This window comes from Amphiprion ocellaris, chromosome 15, assembly GCF_022539595.1.
Source record: "Amphiprion ocellaris isolate individual 3 ecotype Okinawa chromosome 15, ASM2253959v1, whole genome shotgun sequence".
Lineage (NCBI taxonomy): Eukaryota > Metazoa > Chordata > Actinopteri > Pomacentridae > Amphiprion > Amphiprion ocellaris.
Window position 1 is genome coordinate 24,124,989 of NC_072780.1, and position 23,821 is coordinate 24,148,809.

The 23,821-nt window shown below is 38.7% G+C and overlaps 1 protein-coding gene across 11 annotated transcripts in view; it reads right to left on the minus strand.

The window, feature by feature from the left end:
* Window positions 1–2,939: 2,939 nt before the first annotated feature.
* Window positions 2,940–23,821, minus strand: part of bag6l (BCL2 associated athanogene 6, like) — a 47,268-nt gene continuing 26,386 nt past the window's right edge. For 9 of the 11 annotated variants that reach the window (XM_055017977.1, XM_055017976.1, XM_055017973.1 and 6 more), the window contains 11 exons: window positions 22,956–23,205; window positions 22,022–22,191; window positions 20,481–20,534; window positions 20,240–20,342; window positions 18,575–18,699; window positions 18,345–18,479; window positions 10,598–10,654; window positions 8,802–8,999; window positions 7,439–7,546; window positions 5,861–6,007; window positions 2,940–5,275 (listed from right to left, as the gene is read on the minus strand). In XM_055017977.1, the coding sequence (XP_054873952.1) occupies window positions 5,177–5,275; window positions 5,861–6,007; window positions 7,439–7,546; window positions 8,802–8,999; window positions 10,598–10,654; window positions 18,345–18,479; window positions 18,575–18,699; window positions 20,240–20,342; window positions 20,481–20,534; window positions 22,022–22,191; window positions 22,956–23,205 (1,446 nt within the window). In that variant the 3' untranslated portion in view covers window positions 2,940–5,176. The other 2 variants (XM_055017981.1, XM_055017982.1) reach the window with 2 other exon arrangements.

Below are 23,821 nucleotides of genomic sequence, written 5' to 3' on the forward strand. Positions count from 1 at the left end.
TGAACAGACTGTAGTTTTCTTTTTTTACAGTGTAGCACGAGCTTGGCAATTTTGGCAAGCCTTTCAAACTGGCATTGTCCTGTCACCTGTAAACAACAAACCAGAAACACAGAAGGAATAAGCTCTTGCAGATTTTTATGTTTAACATTTCAAATCCATCAAATTCTAAAATAAATAAAAATAAATTAACTTAAGCAGATCAGAGCTTATTTCCATTGTGTTTTTGGTGTATAAAAATGTTACCTTGTGTTTCCTGCTTGCCAATTCTGCACAGAAGTGCTTCATGTCAAAGTCTTCTTGGCTTTGAAGAGACACCATATATTTCATATTTAATTGTTTTTTTGTTTTTTTGTTTTTTTTAAATAAACGATGTAGCTGAAAATTAAACAATCAGATCACAATATCCAGCAGAATTCGAAACACAATTTAATACATGGAATGAAAGGGGCATAGTATGAAAAATGTTGACAATCAATGCTGTAGTGTAACAGGCAAATATTTTCACCCTTTAAACACCAACCTCTCAACAAAGTAGAGAGCATCCTCCAGCTCGCAGTCCAGTCTTTGACGCACATTATAACAACATTCTAAGCAGCTATGTGACACCAAAACGTTTAAGTATGTGACAGCGAGCAACCTTATAATTCTCCCGCTCGCGGGAAACAAATCAGTTTGAGACTACAAGCCCACTGACACAGCGATATACTTGTTCTAAAGCCTTAATACGTACCTGAAAAGAGGTTAATGTCAGTATGATGATCTGGAATCACTCCTCCACGATCATTTAAAGCTCCCGGGCAGCTACACACAGGCTTTCAAACACAGGTGCGTCACTCAGAGACAGCCAGCCTGACAGCCACCGCTACAGGGGACTGGGGAGCGTGTAGGACGGAAAATGCGGACCGGATTCTCACAAACCTGGCGTTCTCTGGAGTAAAAACGCGAACTGGATTTTCCCAGAGGTTACATATTCCCATAACAGCAAAGTGGAACTTTTTTTTTTTTTTTTTTTTGTCATTACATTTTATTAGTATGGTTTCACTGTTTAAAATGAGGCCACTTCTTCAGACAGAATCTGTGATCATAAAACAATACAATTTTTTTTGTTTCATGTTAATAAAGCACTTATAGCTTTAGGTATGGCTAAATGCTTTTTTCAAAATTAAACATGGTGGTAGTGGCCCAAAGTTCGGTAAAGTTGAAAAGATATTCACAGATTCAGACTTCCAGCATCAATAACTCGTTAGATATAGGTTGTCAAAACATAAACGATGCCTCTTTCCCATCGTTGTAAGGTAGACAATGTGCTACAAGCCCAGTTTGATCAAAAGTAGCCGTCTTTCAAGCTGCAGAAATAACACTGGTGTCTATGGAGTGAACAGGTACAGTCTGCAAATTGCAAAACCGCTGCAACAGCAAAGAGAGACACAAATATTTAATAACTTCACTCTTATACACTGTAGTGTCACTAAAATCACTGCAGCCTTCAACTGGCTCCTGTTGACAAAGTGTTTTAACAGAAATGTAAATGCTGTAATTTGATTCTTTTAATGAACCATGTAACTTGAATGGATGTGATGCTGGTGTGACCACAGTGCACACGTCTGATGTTGCTCACAGTGGTCCAAGGGACACTCAGGGAGTTTGTGTGTTTGCTCAGACCCATGAAAAATTAGAGGGAACATTGATTGTGAATAGTACAGTTTATAGAGAATCAACATTGATTTAGCTGAAAGTATGATCACATTACCTTGTGTGACAAATGTATCTGTATTTATGTTTTTATTTACTATGTGAATGTATCTGCACGCAACTGTCCCAGTAGAAGATACTTAATGCCAAATTACTCTTGCCACAAACATCTGATGACAGTCTAGCAGTCTGCATGGGCTCTGCAGGTAGTAATGAAATCAGTACCAAATCCGTAAAGTTGGTATGTGGTACCAACTTATTTGTGCCGATATAAAGACAATAACAATGTTATAGCCTTTCCAGGATATTAGCTTTATTAGTTTTTTCCAGAGATGCCAATTCACACGTTAGTTATCTTCAGGCAAAAAACTAAAATTGTGTGATGTGCTCATATTGGATCCGTCTGCAGTTAATATGGGAGTAAATGTATTTGTTAAAGAATGTTTCTTTGTTAAAAAGTGCATTTTAGTACATTTTAATATTCTTTTTTTCGCCTTTTAAATGAAGGGCTCGAATTTCACATGGATAGTTATTTTTAGCTGGTGTGACAGACAGACAGACATGGAACTATCCAAGTTTTCTTTTCAGTTCATATTACAGAGGACTGTGTAGTTAAATCCAGTGTAGTAGCCTTAATTTGCCAGCAGTCTCATGTAGTGAAGAGTAAGTAATGTGAGCTCAGTGACCCTGATCTACACATGCCTAGGATCAGAAGAGATGAGGACCTATCTTGTGTTCAGCTGATGGAGAAGAATTGCTGCCTTCCTTTGTGGCCATAGGTTGCGATCTTCTAATGGTGATTTCCAACAAGGCAAAACGCCAAAATGAAAGGTCTTCTCACAGTGGACATCAGTGGCCTTCTCTGTCATTACGACCTCTATATCAGTCTATATTGTGGAACTGTCCTGCAGAAGTAAAGCGCTGCAATAATATTTACAGAAACCAGAATATCTCAGGCTGTACCTACTATATGGCCCCCAAAAAAGTGCTTGGTAAGTGTGCTAGCATGGTTCACATTTTCATTGTGTGCACATTAGCATCAGCTAACACAGGCACTTCATGCAAAGAACAGCCTAGCAGACATGCCACACACATTGTTCTATTTCTTATCATGTCCCATTTAGCAACAAAACAGATGTATTTCTGTGTCTCCCCATGAGGATCTGAACCTGTTGTTGGAAACCCCTCTCTAAGGTGTACTGTAACTTCAAATCTGATATTCTCTGCAAAGAAAGCTGTTCAAAAACTCTGATTTAGAACTAGATTTATTTCAGTGACGTTAACAAGCACATAGAAACTGTTGACAGTTTGACAAACCTCTAATGACAGCAGCTGTGCTTCAGACAAACATCATCACAGCTTCACAAAGCTATGGCAGATTGCTGTGCTGTAGTGGAACACTAGGTAAACTACACTATCCATGTCTCTTGCTTTAATAGACACTCATGTCAATTATAAAGATAATGCTTTAAAATGCAAACTCGAACTAGTCATCAATGATTCACTGCAATATCCAAAGTTATAATGCTAAAAATTACAAATATGATGCCATGGACAGCAAGTTTGGATAACTGATTGAAACTGACAATACTCTATGATATCACTGCCCATTCACAATGCACAATCTGCACTCATTTACAATGTTGCCTTACACTAGTGTATCTAAAATAAAGAACATTGTAAAAAGTTCATTATTTCAGTGCATCAGCAGTCACAGACGTCTTCAGGAAAGGAGCTACAACTGTTATTCCCAATATTAAGCCTCCTTTGAACCAGAGACAATGTTTGTCAGATGAAAGTTTCATTTGGAAGTCGAGGTCCTACAGTCTGAAGGAAGAGTCAAGAAACAAATAATCCAAGCTGTCTAAAGTCCAGTGTGAAGTTTTCACAATCTGTGATGATTTGGGGTGCAATTTCAACTGATGGTATTGGTCTATTGTATGCTTTAAGTCCAAAGTCAACACAGCATCTACCACAAGATATCAGAGCACTTCATGTTTCCATCTGCTGATAAGCTCCATGGAGATGCCAAATTAATTTTCCAGCAGGACTTAGCACCTGCCTACAGTGCCAAATCTTCTACCAGATGGTGTGCTGACCATGATATTACTGTAATTGATGAGCCAAACAACTCACCTGAGTCCCACTGAATCTCATACTGAAAATGCCTGCTTGCAGTTGTATGACTGTTATGTGGGCAAGCATCAATGCAGTTTACATCCATGTTTGTCCAGACCTAACATTTGACCTATTAGATATAAAATTTCATCATTTTATCTTTGTAGATACTTCTGTGAAATTTTATCATAAGAGGTGTATGAAATTTTGAATTTTAGTTAAAAATCTGTTCTGTGAGATTACAGTGATCTTTAACCTTCGACCAGGAAAATCGAATGAGTTCACTGTTCAGGACATTGCTCAGTGGCACAAATTTACAAAATTTTTAGGGGGCTGACTTGGATCAAGACATACCTGAGATGTTGCAAGAACAGGGTGGACGGATGAATGCATGGACAACCAAAAAACATCAGCTGTGTCAGCTGTTGCCAATAGGGACTCAAAAAATAACCTAACTCACAATTTGATGAGGAAAAGACAGTAATATGGGAAAACAGTAATAGAACATCAAATGTCATGTTAATACAGTGGGCAGATTACATTGCTTATACATTATAGCATTTCCTGACAGTCCACACATTTATGTTCAGCTACAGCTCATATCTCTATGTTTGAGTGTCAGCAGTGTTACTGTTTACAAGACAAATAAAGTAATATTACCCCTTTTTTGCAACATTATAATTATCTTGTCATTGCTTTCCTCCTGATATTTATACTTGTCACAACAATATGACTTTTATGACTTTATTCTCAGAACATTAAGAATTGTATTCTTATATTTTCTATTCTTATAACAATACATAATTTTTTTACATCTTTACTCTCATGTTTCTCATAACATTTTAACTTTATTCTCAAATTACAACATTTTCTCAAAACATTTTGACTCTTCTTTCTAACAGTGATCCTAATACTACACTGTATATCCAGCTTTGGCACTTAGACTGTTTCAGAACTACCTAACTAAGAGGATTAGTTCTGAGATTAAGTCAGATAATTTTTATCATGTGAGTCTGTCCTCACTGACTTATTATATCTGTTCTTATGCTTAGTACTCTGACACTTCACTGATTCCATCAGTATCTTCTCAGATGTGTCAAAGAGCGAGAAAATGTTTTAAACATGATGTAATTCAAGTAATCTTAAACTATGTGCCTGTTCTGACTAAACTACAGCAGATAATGTAACACTGAAGCAGGAAAGGAGGAATTTTTCAGTGAGGTTAGCAGCTGTCATACTATCAGCCCATTTTCACAATGGGATGTTACCACAACAAATGTACCAGAGTTCCATACTACACTGTATATTCAGATTATTTCCTGTTCTAGACTAGTACCGCTCCTCCGTGGCACAGAGCTTCACAGAATTAGCAGTCTTCTGTTGAGAAAGCTCGGTGTGTGTTGGGGAATCTCTGGGCGTTGTAGTCTGGATTTTCTCTCACTCGTTCTTTGATGTCACTCTTTACCTGGCAGGGGGATGCAGACAGAGAGGATGAGCTATGCCTTAAAGCCAGTGAAGCAAATGCTTTGATATTAGAGCCACCAAATATGTGATGATTATATTGTGATGATAATATTGTTAGTCTATTTTGAATGCATTCTAAATCTGATCTAAAGAGACTCAGGTCACACAGTAATTCCTGAAGTGTGTGTGGAGTGGTGTGATAGCATTAAAAGGGATCAGAGTAGACAGAAGATGTCACTTAGTCCATTTTCTTAGCGTAATTGTTCGTAATTTCAGATCTTTTTAGTTTGTGCAGAGTCTGTGTTATTTTAAACTTTTGACAGAGCAGAATTATCCAATTTATGCTGTTAGTGTATGCTTGTGAAAAGTGGTGTGCAGAATTAGCGTTACTCCAGCCAATCATATGAGAGCTGCAGCTGCTGGTTTACACACTCCCCTCAGTTTACCTTTTTTTCAAACTAATTATACTGTTATCACAACATTAAACACTCCTCAGCCTAAGTCTGAAATAAGATAACAATCAACAAGGTCGCTGAAAGAGACCAATGTCATGCTGTCCTGGCCTAGTTCTGCAACAGCATATTACCTGTTTCGTGTACACTTCCTGCACCTCTGGCTTCTCCAGCTCTCCCTGCAGACTGTTTGGGGCCGTGACAGGCAGAACTCCAACAGCTCGTGCAGCTCGACTAACTGCATCTGACAGGGACAGGTATGGTCCTTCGCATTGGCTTGTCTAAGGATAGAAACACCATTATCACACTCCTCTGTGTGACAACAGCAATATTTGGAGTACCAGTTTGACATTTAAGGAAATATACAGGATTGCCTTCATACACAGATGAGAGACAGAGATAGGTCTGGGACCTGCTTAGCGGTAAAAAATGTTAGCTTAACTGTCTAGTCTCTGTCTAAGCCAGTGTTTCTCAAATAGTGGGGCGCGCCCCCCTGGGGGGGGCGCAGAGGCATGTCGGGGGGGCGCGGGCGACTGGGAGGAAAAGGTCCTTCAACACGGAACTAATGAGCAGAACTATTGTTTTAACGTCGGCCTGTTTTTCGCGGCGTCAAAAAATACTGAAATTGTGCTGACCCCATAGACTGTATATGCCATAGATATAAATAATAATAATAATAATAATAATAATGATCTTCTGTATATATCTATGGTATATGCACTGGCCGTTCAGACTCCGAAGTACAGACTCCTGAGAACGGGAAAACGCATCGTTAATGTGCAGTCGGAACACCAGCGTACTTGATCACGTCACATACTCGGCTCATCTCCTCTGATTATTTTTACTAGCAATGTCAAACATACGGCCTGTGGGCCAAAACCGGCCCACCAGACGGTCCATTTCGGCCCGCGGGACGACTTTACAAATGATAAGAATTACAACAACATTAACTGTAAATTGCAAATTTGTAAAACTGTAAATTTAAAATAATTTCTAGAACTTGACAAGTTGTTCACATCATGAAGTAAAAATACTAGATTGTTCAGTTCCAGATACCTGTGACTGAATATTTTGTGTTTTTGTAGATAAACTGTTATCTGGCAGTTACAATGCATGTGTAAATGATGAACTGAGGCATAATAGGCTACTGTTGAAATTGAACTTGTTTTCCTTAAGAAATTTCAGGTTCATAATATTTTGTAAAAAGATAGTTCATTAAATGTGAACATTTTTAGAATGTACTTTTTTTGAACTAAAACAAAGGGGAAAAGTTGGACTTGTGGTTATTTATAGATTATTATGCTGTGATTTTACTGGTGGGGCCCACTGGAGATCAGATTGGGCTTTATGTGGCCCCTGGACTAAAATGAGTTTGACACCCCTGATGTTTACTGTGAAAAACAACAAAGTGGAATCAGATAAAATAACACAGCCCTGCATATTCATGTTTTCATAGTTTATATATATATATATATATATATATATATATATATATATATATATATATATATATATATATATATATATATATATATATATATATACGCACAAAGTTATTGGGGGGGGGCGAAAGTTTTTTGTCCTGCGAAGGGGGGCCCGACAGAAAAAATTTGAGAACCACTGCTTTAGAGCAAGGCTGGCAAAAGCTAGTAGATACCCAAAGTCATGAGTCAGTTAAGTAAGACTAAACAGTTCTAAACAGCACTGCTCGCCTTCCTCCTCTTGGCAGGCATTCCATGCAGGTAGGCATCAGACAGCGGTGAATGGGCTTTGACCTTCCTCTGAGACACCATGTCCTGTCTGATGATGGGAACCCATTCCTGCCAAAGACATTATTATACAGCCATGAACCAGTGATTTGATATCCACTTTGTGTGCATTATTGCTAGGCAGCTTCATTATCTAAGGTGAAGTGAGTCAAAAAAGAAATTTGACTAGCATTGAAAAGTGAAAAAAAAAAGTAAACCACCTTTCAAATGGATGCTTTAAGTTCTTTCAACCTTTACATACTGTTCATATTTTATGCCTTCACAGTAAGAATTCCCGCATCGTATGTGTCTATACCAAATTTTAAACTACAGATCTATTTAGAATGTCTAAATAGCCAATGTCACATCAATAAATGTATGACTAATCCTTAATACCTTAATAAATGTTTCAAAGAACAGGGACAGTATATTTTTTGTAAGTTTTACAATACTCGTTTTTGCAGAAAAACATGTGCTATTACACAGCATCATGTCCTGTTTTACATAAGACATAAAAACAAAAAAGCCATATTGATGTAAATATATTTTTTTTGAATTTGAAAGTGGCATGAACATCATGGAACTGTTGGAATTTATAATATAACCATGTTTAACCACTGCAACCATTAAAGGCCCCCGCTGCTATATCATAAGAAATTATAATTATCAATACAAAATCAGGAGCAGGACAAGAAGATGGCTGCTCATACGCAAAGAAGGGGGTCAGATGTGTAGAAGACAACCAATCTGAAGAAAGACACCCTGAATGCTTACGCACCTCTGAAAACTAGATATAAGGCTGGGTCAGGGGAAGAATAGTCAGTCAGACTTCATGAACTGACAAGAACTCTGTTGTTGTCAGGGATAGGAAGTTAGACCCAGAGCTCTGTATGCTTTATTCAATCTATTTGTAATAAACATACTGAATGAGACCTAAATACCTTCTCCTATTGCTTCATTCAATGAATGCGCTGGAGCAATCTCACACATAGTCTGTTTATGGGTAGAATGAGGATCAGCTCCAACAAAATCTCAACCTGCTAATGTCACTTGACTGTTCATCATTCATTTTATGTGTTTGATTTTGTTTCCCTACCCTATTGTGGTCCCTTCCTGCAATGTTCTTGCAGAGTATAGTCATGTCTCATGTCTTATATGCCTGCAGTCAGCTGTTAGAGCCCAGTTAAGGAATAGGTCACAATTCATATATGAACAGTTCTGGTCAGATCAACAAAATAGTTCCATTTCCAAGCCTTGTGAATGCCAGAGTGCAGGAATATCATTAGCATTAGAACTATGTTGCTTATGAGAAAACCTGATTTCTTACAGGTGGAACAGCTGTCGCCCAAGGCTCCATCTCAGGAGCTGTATCCTCTGGTCCTTTTGGGGTCTCAGCAGGACACTGTGCGTTCTTTGGTGAGGTGGTGTTGTCGCTAGGAGGTGCTCCCCTCTTTCCAGTGTCACCTGATGAAGCCATGGCCTCCTTTACTGTGGTGGCTGCAACTGGGGACAAGCTGTCCTCCAACTGACAGACAGTTTGAGTGATCACATGAACTTCATTCTGAATACACTGATGAACATTTGTTCTTGAAATATATAAACTGTGTTGTATGAGTTGGTGAATTGAACAGAGAGGCCCTCAAACATTTGAAGGGCTCGGTGTTCCATCAGTGTTCTTTGCTGTTCCACCTCTGAACTTCATTTCACCTTATCTTTATAATCTGTGTGACTAAAATTGTGATGTGACAAAAAGAAGCAGCTAAAAGCATCCTAGAGCTACAAACAGTGACAGTAATGTGAAACAATCAAATAGACTAAATTTAAAATAAATTGGTTAATAGACAGTTTAAGTTTCCATGTTTGCATAGCTGATTTGTTAATGCAGCCCTCCAAAACATAGTCAGAAAGAAAAACTCAAGCTTTAACCATCTTAATTTGTAAGTCTGGTGCTATTGTATACTTCTCTTCTTGCCTACAGAGTTAAACTGACAATGAATGTACTCAACTAACAAGTATAATCCATATCAAAACCTGATACTGTATATCTCTGCCACAGAGATGCAATGCTGATAAAAAAAACTACAACTAATAAAACACGAGTGAAGTACATTGCTGCACGGGGTGACATGCTCCTTTCTTACGACAAACACACACTATTGTTTATTTGGACTTATTGTGACATACTATGCAGCCAGAAATACTCATTAAAGCATACCATAAATGCGGATGAAGACATCAATGAAAACAGTTTCCAACATATGTCCTACTGTCTGCTAATAAAAGCTATTCTGATCTATGTTCACAAGGTGTTCTTAGAGATTTACATCTTCAAAGGGAACCAAATAGCTGTTGATTTGAGAGGCATACACTGTGATCCAACCCAAATACCAGGTATACTGTACAATTTTGAACTACACGACTGCTGTCACAGCACCACCGCCCAAGTCAGTTGTGATTGGTCGAAAGAAATACAAACAAGTTAGATCATTTTTTTCCCTGAGGGGCTGCACAGTGGATGAGTGGTTAGCACTGCTGCCTCACAGCTAGAAGATCCCTGGTTGGGATCTTTCGGTATGGAGTTTGCATGTTCTCACTGTGCATGCGTGAGTTTTCTCCGGGTACTCCAGCTTCTTCGCACAGTTCAAAAACATGCTGAGATGAATTGGTAATTCTAAATTGTGTGTTTTGCACTGTTTTCCCCATATAGTATAATGATAATGAGGATCGGTTAGACCAATATGTACAACAGAATGAATTGGCTGAACGAGACTAAGGTGTCACTAACACTGTTTCTCTCAGATAAATTCACTTGCACAGAACACCTTTGTGGTTTTTTTTGTTTTTTGTACTATATTCTTGCTCCTGTACTAGACAGATCTGACCAAAAGGCACAGTGACTGCTCCCATATCGGCTGCTGTGATGCATTTGGATTTCTTTTTGTTAAAAGAAACCCAACCAAGTTTACAGTCTAAATTGAATAAAGTGAAACAGTATAAAAATGTGCTTAGTCAGAAAGCGGATCTACTAACACATACTACCAAGCTGATCCTTTACGTAGATGTATGGCTGGCAGAGATGAGAAAGAGCAATGGTAAAAAAAAAAAGAAAAAAGAAAAACTCACTTGGACACTGGAATTCTCTGATTGCACCTCAGTCTCAGTCCTCTGGCTCGACTCACCCTGAAATGACAGTGTAGTTTTCCAATGACAATTTGGCTCTCTTAGCAGAATCTGGACCTGAAAATTCAAACCTTGGATTTAAACTTAGTTAAACACTGTGCAGGCTGCATGGTGGCTTGGTTGTTAGCACCGTCGCCTCACAGCTTGAAACCAGGGATCTTTCTACATCGAGTTTACATGTTCTCTTTGTGGTTTTCAGGCTTCCTCCCCACAGTCCAAAAACATGCTGAGGTGAAATGGTGATTCTAAATTGTCCGTAGGTGTGAATGTCAGTGTGCTTGTTTGTCTCTATGTGTAGTCCTGGGATAGACTGGTGACCTGTCCAGGGTGTCCCTTGCCTTCACTTTAAGTCAGCTGGGTAGACTCCAGCCACCCTGCGACCCTAATGAGGATTAAGTGATGTATAGATAATGGATGGATGAACACTGTGTGGTCAGAGCAGGACACTATTGTGAAAGCAGTTTTACGATATGTGCATATTAATTCAGGACTTTGATCAGAGTTTGTTCCAGCTGACTGGAATTAAACTCTAACTTTCGAACAGAATTTCTTAAAAATCATATTCTTTTATAGTGACTTGATACTGTTTGTGTCACTTGCATAGAACAAAACTAATAAAAGACAATGTGGTTATAGAGGTAGCTGGAGGTACACTACCAGTAAAAAGTTTTATAACACTGCAATTTATGCAGTTGTTTATTGGAAATTATGCATGGTAATGTCTCATTTTACTCTGAAATTAAAGCATAGAAAAAATAAACAAATGAAGTTTTAAAAAAAAAAAAAAAAATCAATTTAGAAACCAAAATGTATTCTAAACTTGAGACATCAAAGTAGCCATTTTTAGCAGATATAACAGCTGAAAACACTCATGGAATTCTTTCCACAATGGAAATATTCTTCAGAAAATTCTTCCCAACTCTGCTGTAGAAGTTTAAGCCTGGAGACTGTGCTGGTCACTTCACGTTTTCAAGCTTACCATCTTGTTTTTTCCTAAGGTAGTTCTGGCATAGCTTGGACTTATGTTTTGGGTCACTATCTTGCTGTAGGATGAACCCCTGACCAACTAGGAACATACCAGAAGGGTACTGCATGGCGCTGCAGAATGCTGTGGTAGCCGTTTTGGTTCAGGGTACCTCTCACTCTGTACAAGTCACTGACCCTGGATCCAGCAAAAAAGCCCCAGACCATCACACTTCCTCCTCCATGTTCGACAGCTGATGCCACACACTGAGGAACCATCCTTTCACCTACTCAACGGCGTAGAAAAATCCTGCTTGATGAACCAAAGATTTCAAATTTTGATTCATCATTCTATAATACCTTCTTCCTTTCTTCAGTAGTCTATTCACGTTGTTTCATTGCTCAGGCAAGCCTCTTTTTCTTATTCTGACATCTTAGCAATGGCTTTCTTGTTGCAACTCAACCTGTCAAACCTGCAACTCCAAGTCTTCTCTTCACAGTTGAAACTGAGACTCACTTACTACGACCACTACTCAGCTGTGCTTGAAGCTGTTGTCCTGAGCCACCGATCAACAAACTGTTGACTCTCAGAAACTTGTTATCTGATTCTGTTGTGGCTTTGGGTCTTCCAGACCTCTTCCCATCAGAGTTTCCCCCAGTTTCCGAGTGCCTTTAAAAAACAAACAAAAAAAAATCTTTATTTTTCAGTTTTATCGGGTTTTTAGTGATGGGTACAATTCACGTGTGCCAACATGTGCACAATATTATCATCGTTCGTTTTTCTGAAGACAATTTCCCATCCAGAAAGTAAAATAAAATACAATACAATAAAATAAACGGAAATATGAACATATTTTTGAACAATAGGGAGTGACCATTACATTGTCTAAAAATTTGTAGACTCAAAATTAAATTGGGCTTTTTAATTTTTATGTACGCAACCCATTTTTCCCAACATGCTACAAACCAGTCTTGTTTTTGATTTACAAACACTGTCATCTCTTCCTTTTTATAAACATCCATTGTTATATCCCACCATGCTGACATGGTGGGAATATCCTGCGATAGCCATTGCTTAGTTATCGATTTGCAACCAAGAAAACACTCATCAGATATTTATCCTTTTTTCTCCAGTCCTCTGGTAAACATCCAAAACAAAGTTTTTATTCCAAATGGAATTCCACATTTAAAAATGTCTTGCAGTGCTCCATGAACATCTTTCCAATACTGTCTAATAAGTGGGCAGTCCCACAGGATGTGAAAATGGTTTGCATGTTGGTCTCCATACTTTCCCCAGCAGATAGGAGGAGTTCCATCATAATGTGTTTTTTGACATGGAGTGATGAAGTATCTTATCAAGGTATTCCATCCATAATCCTTCCATCTCTGTGAGTTTGTGCATTTCCAATGGAGTTTCCATATTGTGGTCCATTCCTCCTCTGATATAGTCATCCCTCCTTCTTTCTCCATGTTCAGTGGAATGACATTTACAATTCCTCAGGCATTTGTACAGAATTGAAATTGGCTTCTTATTCGTTTTCCCATCATATGAATTTCTAAACAGTTTCAGTAAGTCCGTGTTGCTCTCTGACACTGTATCTACTTTTGTTTCTATATAATGATGTATTTGTAGATATCGATAAAAGTCTTGTTTTTCCAGCGCAAGTTTATGTTTAAGTATATCGAAGCTGTTAACTTTGCCATCCTTAATCAACTTGCTGAAAATTGTTATCCCTTTAGAGGTCCATAATTTGAATCGTGAGTCTAATTTGTTTGGTAGGAAATCATAATCGTAAGCATACCATTTTAACATTACAATATTGTTTTTCGGGTTATATTCTTTAACCAAGGGTTATCAGTAGTGTCAATATATTTTTGAATATTCGCATCAGCCAGAGTAGCTTGTATTGGGAAAGGAAAGATTTGCTCCCCTATACTTTTCCATTGGGCATTTATATATCACACCAATTTATCAGTGCCTTCATCTGTGCTGCCCTAAAATAATCCCTTAGAGATGGCAGGCCCCATCCTCCCTTCTCTTTAGACAATTGCAACGTCTTAAAACAGACTCTTGGCCTTTTCCCCTCTCATATAAATCTCGATATCATCTTGTCCCATTCATTAAATTGAATTTGATCAATTTGTATTGGTAGAGTCTGAAACAGGTATAATAGTCTTGGTAAAACATTCAGTTTGTTAGATTCGATCCGAGAATATAAACTGAAGTAAGGCAAATTCCATCTTTTCAAATCTTCATCTATCTTTTCCTTCAGTGGAGTATAATTGAATTCAAAAAGACTTGTTGGATTTTTTGGTATACTAATACCCAAGTATTTTAAGGATTCACCCTGCCACACCATAGGGCACTTAGTTATCTCCACCGGTGAGTTATAATTATATGAGAGTGTTTGAGTTTTGTTTAGATTTATCTTATATCCCCGAGAGCCGACCGTATTGCTCAAATAGCAGCATAAGTTTGGGAAGGGAGTCTGTCGGGTATCCTAAGTAGACCAAAATATCATCCGCATAACAAGCTAACTTGTGCTCCCTTTGTCCGATAGTTATACCCTTAATATGCGGATTTTGTCTTATAGATTGGGCCAATGGTTCAAGATACAATGCAAACAGAAGTGGAGACCACGAGCAACCTTGTCAAGTACCTCTTTCCAAAGTGAAACTGCTTGACAAAAAGCCATTCATTTTAATTCTTGCAGTTGGGTTGGTATATAACGCCTTTATGGTATCAATATTTGTACTATGTAATCCAATCTTGTGCAATATTTTATAAAGAAGGTCCCAATTTACTGAGTCAAATGCTTTTTCAGCATCAACACTAATAAGTACGGCCTCAGTTTTGTTCTTTTGTATATGGTTTTTAATATGAAGAGTTCTGTGAATATTTTCTTGTGTCTGTCGGTTTCTTATGAAGCGTTTGATCATTGTGTATCAACTTAGGTAGGAATTCCTCCATCTGTCTGGCCATTATTGCAGTGAACAGCCTATAATCTATATTAAGAACTGATATCGGCCTATATGATCCACACTCCGTCTTGTCCTTGCCTTCCGTTGGTATTGCTGAAATAATTGCCTCTGTCCAACTTGGCGGTGTTTGTGCCTTTTTAAATAGCCAGTTAAGTGTAGGTAGTACTACAGGAATCAACTTAACCTTTAATTCCTTGTACCATTCAGCCGTATAGCTGTCTGAACCTGGTGACTTGTTTGTTTTAGCTGGCTAACGGCCTTTTTAAGTTTCACAGGTCTAAAGAATTTAGTAATCTTTCAATTTCGTTGTCACTTCCTACAGGAACTTTAGAGTATAATGATTTATAAAATATCTCAAATGCTTTGTGAATCTCTTGCAATTTATTCTTTATCTTTTTGGTTTTTGGGTCTTTCAGTTACTGTATTTTCTGCAATTTTCTTTTTTAATTTCCATGCTAGTATTTTCATTGATTTTGATCCACTTTCATAGTATTTTTGTTTAAGAAACATTAATTTTGTCTTAGTATCTTGCGTGGCTAGATTATTTATTTTGTTTCTAATCTTTTTAATTTCCTCAAAGACACTTGATGTTAGAAATTGTTTGTGTTTAATTTCTAATTCTTTTAATTTATTCTGTAAATCCTCCATTTTTTATTTTGTTTTTTTCTTATATGAGGCTATTGCTATAATTTCCCCTCTTATTACAGCTTTTATTGTATCCCAGAGTATAACAGGCGAGATCTCTCCATTGTCATTTATATCAAGGAAATCCTGTATTTCTTTTTTAATTTGTTCCTTAAAATTAGCATCTTTAAGCATACTCGAATTTAATTTCCATGTTATTATTTTGGGGCGTAAGTTTAAATTCACTCTTAAATACAAAGGTGCATGATCACTCACATCTATTGTCCCCATATCACATGTCTGAATTCTGTCTTTATCTTTGGCAACAGTTATGAAATAGTCTATTCTCGTATAAACAAAATGTGGAGCTGAGTAATGGGGTCTTGTCGACTGACTGAGTCTTGTCTACTTGGGAAAAGATCTCTCCAAATGTCAATCAAACTGACCTCTTCAAACTGTGCACATACTTTCTTATGTAAAGAACTTGAGTCTGTAACTTTTCTATTGGAACTATCAAGTTCCGGCCGCAAACGAATGTTCAGATCCCCACCACATATCAAGAAACGTTCTGTTTCTGTTACTATAATGTTTATGATTTTTTGGAAAAAACTTACATCGCTCTCTGGGGGTGCATAAACATTCATTAAAGTGATCAGATTACCATCCACTCTTCCTCTTACCAATATAAATCTCCCCTCTTTATCTTTTAACTCAAATGTCTTTTCAAAGTTTAATTTATTTGATATAAGAATCACAACACCCCGTCTGCGGCCAGATTTATATAAAGAGGAAAACATACTTGTAAATCCCATTCTCTTCAATTTCCCGTGTTCACTATCATTCAAATAGGTTTCCTGCAGATATACTACTTGTGCTTGACATTTTCTTGACTTTGGTTAAAATTCTACTGTTTTATTGGATTAGTTAACCCATTCACATTAAAGGAAATAAATTTTACCAGACCACTATCCATAATTTACTAACCACATGTATAAAGTGTAAGGATACAGAAATAACTGGTCTACTCCCTTAGTGAAAAGGAACATTAAACATAAGTGAACACAAACATAACAATAAAAAAAATTGAAAAATGACTCCAAGGTGGGGTCTCCCCTAACTGTCCCTGTGATCTGCTGGTAAAGGCGTCAGTCAGTAGGGGGAAGCCTCTTCTAAGAACCGAGGGCCCCTGTGGCAGTTCTGTGTGTCCATTTCTCAATAATGGTATCTTACCTCTCTAAATGTATTTCCTCATGTATTGGAAAAAGAGAAGCGTAGCATATTTACCCAACATTATTGGATAAACTTCTTGTCCTTAGTCTTCTGTGGTAAGTGATGTGGACCTCCTGTAGACCTGAAGTTTTTCCCGGATAGCGTGTTCCCGAGTCTCTCCATCGTCTCGTCGTTGTTGAGCTCCCACCACTGTCCATGCTGACCGTGCCAGCTGCTCTGCCAGGCCTTCCCTCATCATTATCTTGGTGACCGGCATTCCCCTGGCTATCATGTCTGTCGTTGCCTCCTCCGCTGATTGATACAGCCGGGTCCCCTTTTCATAAAACACCCTCAGCTTGTAAGGGAAGGGGGTCTGAAATCGAATGTTGTGCCGTTTCAAAACTTTTTTCGCTTCAGCATTTTCCTTGCGCTTCTGTAGGATAGCTGGGGGAAAATCCTGATCGAAGTATAGTCTCCTTCCTTCCCAGAGCACAGTCTTTTTAGCTCATGCTTTGCACAAAACATCTTCCTTGGTTATGTAGCGTGCAAATCTTATTATTATTGAGCGTTGCTTTTCCTCATCATCCCCGGATGGTTTGGGACCCAGCGCTCTGTGCGCTCTCTCGAGCCAAGGCTCGTACTCAGGGGAAAATCCAAACTGTCCCAAAGTAGTTTCTCCACAAAGACCACAGTCGACGATCCGTTTTCGGCCCCTTCACGGACATTATACAATCTTAAATTCACCCTGCGAGACCTACTTTTTTGGTCGAGTAGTTTATTCTCCTGCTCGCTCATGACTTTTATCATTTTGGTTAGCACTTGTTCCACGCTTTGGACCCGGTCCTCAACATTTTCTATTTGAGTTTCTGCTTCTATAATCTTCTGTGTAATGGTGGTTAGCTCTGATTTGAAGTCTTGGAAATCTTTACGAAAATCTCACAATTCCTCCAGCACCGGTCACTAGCGTTGTAACTTGGAGACTCGGGGCCTCGCCAGCGGCAGCTCTAGCATTAGCTTCTTCGCTAACTTCGTAGTTGCTCGATGTAGATTCTTCATTTGTTCTTTCTTCAGTCACACCTTTTGTCCGTGCATCTCTTTTACCCATCTTCGCACCGTTTATCACTTGGCTATTATTACGAGAAAATTTAAGGTCTGACACTTTTATGGGGCGATTTAGCAAAATTCCCCAGAGAGCTATCAGTCTAAACCCTCTAAACCCTAACCCCTAAGCTGCCATTCAGGTGGATGGCGTCACCGGAACCCTCTGAGTGCCTTTTAATGGTGAAGAAAATTGTACTCACTGACACCTTGACTTTCTTTGCAATTTCCACAGCAGGAAAGACCTATATTTGTGAGTGTTATGATGTTCTGTCTGTCTTCTATTGGTAATTGCCTTTTCCTCGCAATTTTTATAGCAACACAATACTTCTTGCAGTACAATACTGTTCAACTAGTGCTCTCGAAGGCATGGTAACATGGTGCGTTCCAACACTACTTTTATGCAGACAGAGGGGGTTGTAAGCAATCAAGAAAAGTTGGGACACTCTTAGGATTTGGTAGCACCAACTTTCAAGGCTTGATCAACCTCTGTTGTTGCAGAACAGCTTTAAGTTATTAACCCATTTTTTGTTCTATGAAAAACGCCATTTTTTTATAATTCTGAAATGTACATTATTTTTCTGTTTTGGGTAACCTTACCTTTGTTTAACCTCTGGCAGTTCACCACTTACCTTTGTACCATTTCAAGCTATTCATTGGACTTGAGCTACCTGAATTTAGAAAAAAAAAATTGGGGTGTTCTAAAACTTTTGATCGGTAGTGTACGTCTACAAAACGAAACATTTACTAAATGCACTGCAGTGTGTCCAGCTACAGTAGGTATTACTGCTCACTGACTGACTATGTTTATTACATGTGTAGAGATGACGTAGTGCTGGATTTGGTCCTCGGTAACTGGGTTCTGTTCCAGAATGACATGCAACCTTGTAGACATCATACTGGTTAGCCAGTTGACCAGACTGGGATTGACTTCTGCTGACATCCTCCTCTGCACACACACATAGAATCAAACAGTTACACAGTGCTATCAACTTTTGTCACGAGTAAAGCATGATTCCACGGTTCTAAGTGATGTATACTAACAATATGGTGGTTGATCACAGCAATTAAAGCGCTCTGTTCTCCTCTAAGGCAGTGTAGGTTTAGGGCCAGACACTCAAACAGGCCCTGAGTGCACAGCAACAGCAAACGGGGGCCAAACGTATGATCTGCAGGATGAAAAATCCAAATTACAAAACTACTCACATCTCGTCATCTTCACATCATTGTGATCTTACAGAACACAGCAGCATTCACGTTTTCTGCTTGCAAAATATTTTTTTTCACACAACCTATACCTACAATAAGTTGTGACAGCCCTCTTGCTCTGTCGGTCTGTCTGTTTTATGCTGCAATGTTTTACTCTTGTCTGCTCAAAAATGCTGAATAAAGCAAAAAGAATACAAAGGACTCTACATTTATGGGCAATTTTTCTCTTTTTTCCTGGGTTCCTGCATCTTCAGTAACTTTCTTCCTTTATCATTTTGGTGTGCTGTACCATATAGCATACGAAACACCATACTTTGACTGTTCCACACATGACAGACATCTCATAGTTGTTTAATTTTTGTGGTTATTGGTTATTTGGACTCAATTAATTACTGTTGGTATCTTATAGGATAATTTTGTGCAGAAGTTGCAGAGGTTTGAGGAAACAAGGAATAGCACCAATCTGCATATACGGTGTGACCAAAAATAAACACAGAAAAACAGTTGGTGATTTTGCTTACTGCATTAGGGAATTACGTGCCATAGTAAGCTTAGGTTGTTTGCCCTGGTTTATGATGTCTTGCGCTTCAGCTTCGCTCCTCAAGCCTTCATTCGTAAGTTCCTTATTCAGAATAAAATTGAACTAACTCTTGTTAGAATCTGAGTACACTTCTTATTACAATATGTGTCTACAAACCTAAACTGAACACTGCGGGGCCAAATATAGCAACTTAATCCAGTTAATAAAGCTTGAACCAAATTCGTATTTTCCTGATGTTTGGAACAGGAAGAGTCACATTACTCAGTTAAAAGCCCTCTCTGCAAAAACTTCTAGCGCTATGCAAGGGACCAGGTGGGTCTTACCATCCTTTATAACACTGAAATGTTCATTGTTTCAAAGCTGTAGCTTCCTTGTCACTGTTACTACTTTGCCCCCACAAAAAATCTAGTTCTTGAACCAGTGACAACCGGTCCATATTTTCACTGCTTTGCAGGAAAACCACTATGTAACAATACAAAATGGTCAACATGCTCAACACATATTTGTATCCCACACAAGAACTGCCAATATATATATATATATTTTTTTTTTTTTTTGCTAAAACAGCATTTTTTGATAAATTCTTTGATAAAAATTGGTCCCAAAAGAAAAAAAGCACCCACCTTCTTCCTGGAACTCTCTAAAGATTAAAGCATATTTGAATCATTTTGAGAAAAATAAAAGTGATAAAAAGTTTTTAATCATATTCTGAGAAACTCACTGAAACTCTGAGCAAGTGTGGGCCAAAAGCTTTGAAAAAATTATGACATAAAGGCTACCCGTTGCTCAAACCATCACCTTGAGGATCACTGTGCCATCAGCCATGCTAGGCAAATGATGACTGCTCTGTCACAGAGGAAGCTGAATATTGAAACTTTCTGCTGCCAAGGAGCAAAGGGGGATTGAAAATCAGTTTACTCTGGTAATCAGCCACTAGCTTACACTCTAAATGAACTTACCACTGCAGCGCAGGATATGTGAGGCCATCTGAGTGAACTGCTGTCTGAGGAAAGATAAGTTGGTCTGAACGATATCCACTCCCTCGCGCACGGTCACTGTGGCCTATAGACACAATACATATAGCTCTTTTATGTCCATCATTACACTACATACCTAACACTAAGCATAGTACATTGGTGCAATGGTGCAGTGGAATGATGCGGCTTGGGTATGTTTGCGCGTGAAAGTAGTTGCACTTACAAAACTCTCAGCTATATACTCCTCCAGTCCATTGATGAGGTCTTCAGCAGCCGTCTGCAGAGAGGACAATGTGTTTATGTTTTTATTGTGAAAAATCTATTCACACATATACAGATCAGACACTTTGCTCCCATATAGATAGTCAACAAGCAGGTGTCACATCATGGTGCAGTGACACAGGAACTGTGGAACACAGGACAGGAAACCTGACCAAAACTAAACCGATACACCAATAGCTAACAGCTGAAATACAATGTCTGAAGAATGAAGAATATGATGTCTGTTGAGTTCTTCTAGATTTCATATTTTAAAAATATTGGACTTGATAAACACCAGCAGATGACATGGAACTGCGGACTGCGAAAACTTCACACTGGATTTCAAACACCTTGAGCTCTGTGCCTCTTCACTCTTCCTCCAGACAAACACTTGGCTCACTGAGCAACAGTCCAGTTCTTTTTGTCCTTAGCCTTGGTAAGATTCTTCTGGCTTTGTCTCTGATTCAGGAGTGGCTTAATATTAGAAATATCACAGATGAAGCTCCTATTCTGAAGACGTCTGTTAGTAGTGGATTTTGATGCACTGACTCCTTGTGAAGCTCTTCCAAGTTCTTGAATTGACATTTCTTGACTATCCGCCCAAGGCTGTGTTCACCTGTGGTGCTTGTGCCCATTTTCCTACTGAACTTTTCCCTCCCAGTCAGCCTTTCACTAATATGTTTCTATTGTCAGACAATAGAACAAGTATGAAACAATGACTGAAACGCAGCCCAATAACACTACAGGTGAACAGGCAGTCTCAATCATGGATGATTGGCCTGGAGCTCCAGTCCTCGTTCTTTTCCCCACCTACTGCCCTGCTTAACTGGACCACCACCCAGTTGCCTTCACCAATCAGACTGCAGCGATCATCACATCTGCGTCTAAATCTGCAACCAATCACAATCAGGGTGGCTGTGATTTAATGTGAGCAGCTCAGTTTGATTCCTCTTGATGTCTTGTCTTCAATGTGAACTCCTAATAGCTTTGTATTTATGCTTTAGGTGTTACTCGTCCCATGTTTCTGTAGCCACCAAAAACGGTTACTAGCAGCTCTAAGCTTATTGGTATGTGCTCTGAGGCACTCGTTTGTAAGCCATCTTTATTAGCATGGGGTGTTGCTGCCTTGCTTTAACTTTGGCTAAGGAGTTAAACTGTTTTTCTTCTTTTGTTATTTTGCTTTAGTTAGTTTGTAACTCTGTTAGCCCTTGTTTGGTTTTATTTGGCTCTTTGATTTAGCAACACACAGCAGCTGTTTTTTTTGTAGTGTTATCACCTTTTCTTTTGTTAATTATGTCACTAAGCAATAAATTACTTTACCTAACCAAGCCAGGATTTTGTTACTTTCCTTGCTCACCTTAGACAGCTAGACTGTAACAATACCAAGGGCTAAAAAAAATCCTCCAGAAGGCCATCATTTGTTCCATTACAGCTTATCAAAAAACAATCAAGCAACACAATCAATCAATCAATCAATCAATCTAGTATCTCCACTATACTTACAGCTATGTTGGCATCGGTGGGCTCTTGACCCTGGAGGTAGTGTTCAGTGAAGAAGTCACAGAGCTGGGACTGGATGCGGCTCAGAGGTTGGGCATTCCCATGAAGCAACAGCACCACATCCACCAGAGAGATACTCTGACACACCATGGACAGCAGGTCTCCAAAAAACCCTGCCGGGATGAGATTCATTTGTTTACTAGAGATGTTAATGACTTAATGGCTGTTAATTGATTAATTGCTCTTAATAATTTACCAGCTTAAAAATATGTTAACCAATAAGGCAGAGGAGGGACAAGCAAGCCACAAAATGTATTGCAGACTTGCTGTAGTACCTGGTTGCAGCACCAGGGGTGCACTCCTACTGTTCAGTGAGATGGAGGACAGCAGCTCATTTATGCTTAATACTGTAGTGAGCTGAGGAAGTGGTCACTCGGACTACAGGCAGTTCAGTGTTGGCAAAAAGAGAGCATTGTGGGAGTTTAGCTGGCATGGGCCACCATAATAAAGACTTTTGTGGTGATTAGAGGCTTCCGGCCAGAGCTTACATTCTCAATAGAAACTGGAATCCACACAGATAGTGTTGGTATGGATGAATGGCTGATGGAAAAAAGCCATTTAATCCACAAAATGTATCTGTTCATGGTTAAAAAAAACTGTTTTATCATATGGAATAATGTTCATTGTACTCCATTCACATTAATTATCACTATTAATTTATAATATTGCCAACTATCTCTTAAGAAAATTATTTAAAATTTGCATCCCTATTTATCACACTAACAACAGCAATCCCTGTAATCAGTGTGAACTATGAATGGTAAACTCTGTTTAGAATTTGTTCTGAGAGTGGTGATAAGATGTCACTGTTTTGTTTTTTGAGGTTCGCGCTGAATAAAAGCAGCAATTGCAATCCTTCTCCAGTTTTAGGACTTACCCACAGCATCTCCAGAGCCAGGAGCAAAAAGGTTGCTGGTCTGAGACAGTCTTTGGATGAACTGGGCAATGCTCTCTCCACTACCCTGCTGTGCCCCAAGAGCACTCATCATGGTGGACAAAACTCCCTGTACAATGCCAGTGAACAGCTCCGGGCTCAGAGAATTTCCACCTACATTGCTGCCAGCCTGAAGCGGAGCAGGGCCAGTGGACTGAGAAGTGCTTGAGGCACCAGGGCCAGGAACAGGTGCCTGGTCAGAAACAACACTTTTTAATCATTGAATGACAAACAGCAGTTATGTTGGCTGTCTTCAATTTGCTGCAAACCTTCCCACATCAAGAGCTGTTCTAGCGACAGAAGAACTTAAAGTTAACCCTGAATCTGATGATTTGACTTCTGGTTGTGCATTCAACCAATTGTGACATTGCGATAATCTAAAAAGAACACAACCAGATGCCAGATAGGGCTGCATCTGTGGACTGTATGGTAATAGTGACCAGTTGCTTTTAAATGTGAAATTATATTTCTCTAATTTCTAATTCTAGTTATTTTGTCACTTGTCAATGTTACCCCATTGCATTAGCTACTTTAATCTAAATTTAAAATGTACAAAGTAAACTGTATTTTTATGCCAATGACAGAGTAAAATATTTAGCTTTTTTTTCTTTTACAAACATTGCTGGTTGTTTTATTTCTCTTTTCTTTTTAATTATCTCTTTTTAGATAGCTGCTGACACTGATATTTTGTAATAACTCAGGAGATAACTGAACTGTGAAAAGTTTTGAATGACTCTTAGCACAGACAATTTTGCTTATAGGAAGGTCAGGCTGATTTTGAACAGCAGAAGTTGGAGTTATAGGGTAAG